This window comes from Octopus bimaculoides, chromosome 2, assembly GCF_001194135.2.
Source record: "Octopus bimaculoides isolate UCB-OBI-ISO-001 chromosome 2, ASM119413v2, whole genome shotgun sequence".
In the NCBI taxonomy this organism is placed as follows: Eukaryota; Metazoa; Mollusca; class Cephalopoda; order Octopoda; family Octopodidae; genus Octopus; species Octopus bimaculoides.
In genome coordinates, this window is record NC_068982.1 from 68,199,406 (window position 1) to 68,201,752 (window position 2,347).

Below are 2,347 nucleotides of genomic sequence, written 5' to 3' on the forward strand. Positions count from 1 at the left end.
ATATATATATATACATACATACATACATACATATACACACATTCCTACATACCCACATACATATACACATGCATGCATACATACATATATTTATATATATATATATATACACAAAGACATGTAGTATATTGTATGTATATATATTGATGATTGTATATATTAAGTATATACATTGGTTTCCTTGTTATTGGGGTTTTACATTGTTCTTTTCCCAGGTTTTTTCAAAGGAAATGAAGTGTGCAGAAGGGGTAGAAAAAGAAGCCAGTAAAGACAAGAATGTAATCAACTTGAACAAGAACACTTGTCAAAGAAATACCTATGGCAGCATGATGGCGGTGGGGAGGGGTTTGATATAAACAATCATAGTTCATGACCATGATCGTCATGAAGAGAACAAAGACTACGACAACCACTACTATGGCAGCAGTGATGAAGATGATAAACAATGACAATGATAGTGATGTTTATGAAGACAATGACGATGACAGCCATGGATGTTGATGATGATGACAATAGTGATAATGATAACAATGGTTGTGGTGGTGATGATGATGATGATGACGATGATGATAATGATGATAATGATGATGGTGGTGGTGGTGGTGGTGGTGGTGGTGGTTGATGGTGATGACGACGACAGGCAGGTGTAATAATGATGTTGACGATGATTATGATGATGAGGGCAACAACATTGATGATGACAGTAGGCAGGTGTGATGATGATGATGATGTTGATTATGATGATGATGATGATGATGGCAACTGCAATGATGATGATGATGACTATAGGCAGGGGCGGTGGTGATGGTGATGATGATGATGACAACAACAATGGCAATGACAACAACAACAACAACAAAGATGACAATGCCGTAGAGGAAGAAGAGGACCTAGAAGAGGATGGAGAAGAGGATGAAGAGAAGGGGAGAGGAGGGAGAGGAGAAACAAGAAGAAAAGGAGGAAGAGGAAGAGAAAGAAGGAGGAAGAGAAAGAGTAGGAAGGGTTGGGTGACACCAATGAATATAAAGGTTATGATGGGTGATACTATAGGGGAGTGGGGTAGTGTATCTGTTAATGATGTTGATATAAGGAGCATTTGCCTACCTTTTGTTATTGTTGATGTTGTTGTTGTTGTGATGCTGGTGATAATAACAAGGTGTATGGAACCAGAAAATGATGGCAGGAACAACAGTCTGAAAAAAAATATAATTGCTACAACTACTTATGGAAAGGACACTAAAAAAATTTTAACAGGCAAGCCTCTACATAGTTATTCAATTTCTCTGGAAATAGCAGTCAAATTTCCTTCAACCCAAACTCTGGCATCTTAAATATAGATTATGTACCCCTGGGTATATTACACAAGATAATGAATATTGTTGTTGTTGTTGGCACTCCATCGCTTACGATGTCGAGGGTTCCAGTTGATCCGATCAATGGAACAGCCTGCTCGTGAAATTAACATGCAAGTGGCTGAGCACTCCACAGACACGTGTACCCTTAATGTAGTTCTCGGGGATATTCAGCATGAAACAGTGTGACAAGGCTGACCCTTTGAATTAGAGGCACAACAGAAACAGGAAGTAAGAGTGAGAGAAAGTTGTGGTGAAAGAATACAGCAGGGTTCGCCACCATCCCCTGCCGGAGCCTTGTGGAGCTTTTAGGTGTTTTCGTTCAATAAACACTCACAACGCCCAGTCTGGGAATCGAAACCGCGATCCTATGACCACGAGTCCGCTGCCCTAACCACTGGGCCATTGCACCTGCACGATAATGGATATATATATACTAGATAAATACTGAAATAGATAGACACTAGATAAATACAGTATAATATATCTCCTTAAAAAATTTTAATGGTTGTAGCTGAAATAGCTTTAGACATTGGATTGCTTTTTCAGGCTTGCCCTAGAATTAAACAACAATAACTTCACACCTGCTGCAGTAAGCAGAACAACAGTATCAAAACAACATCGATTACAACAGCAACACCAACAACATTGGTGATGAGGTGATAGATGGTGACAGCATGTTACACAAGTAGAATTAATGTCACAGCTGACGCTGTATGTATTACCTACAATTAAACCTCCACCACCATCCCATCCCCCCCGGCACCACCGCAACCACCACCATCACTGTTACGACCATCAGCAGCAGCAGTAGCATCATCATTTCTAACATAAATAACTAATTCCACTACACACGCCAAGGCCATTACCACTTGCAACACGAATACCACTGACAACACCTTTACTGATATAACTACTACCACCAACACAATCTCAATCGCCACCATCACCACCACCACCACCACCACCACCACTGCCACCACCACCACCACCAC

At 40.4% G+C, this 2,347-nt stretch overlaps 1 protein-coding gene across 1 annotated transcript in view; it reads right to left on the reverse strand.

Moving 5' to 3' along the window:
• The window catches only part of LOC128247065 (uncharacterized), a 45,761-nt gene that overhangs the window by 10,119 nt on the left and 33,295 nt on the right, over nt 1–2,347 (reverse strand). The window contains exon 3 of the mRNA XM_052965850.1: nt 1,105–1,193. Within this exon, the coding sequence (XP_052821810.1) occupies nt 1,105–1,193 (89 nt within the window). The remainder of the gene's footprint in view (nt 1–1,104; nt 1,194–2,347) is intronic.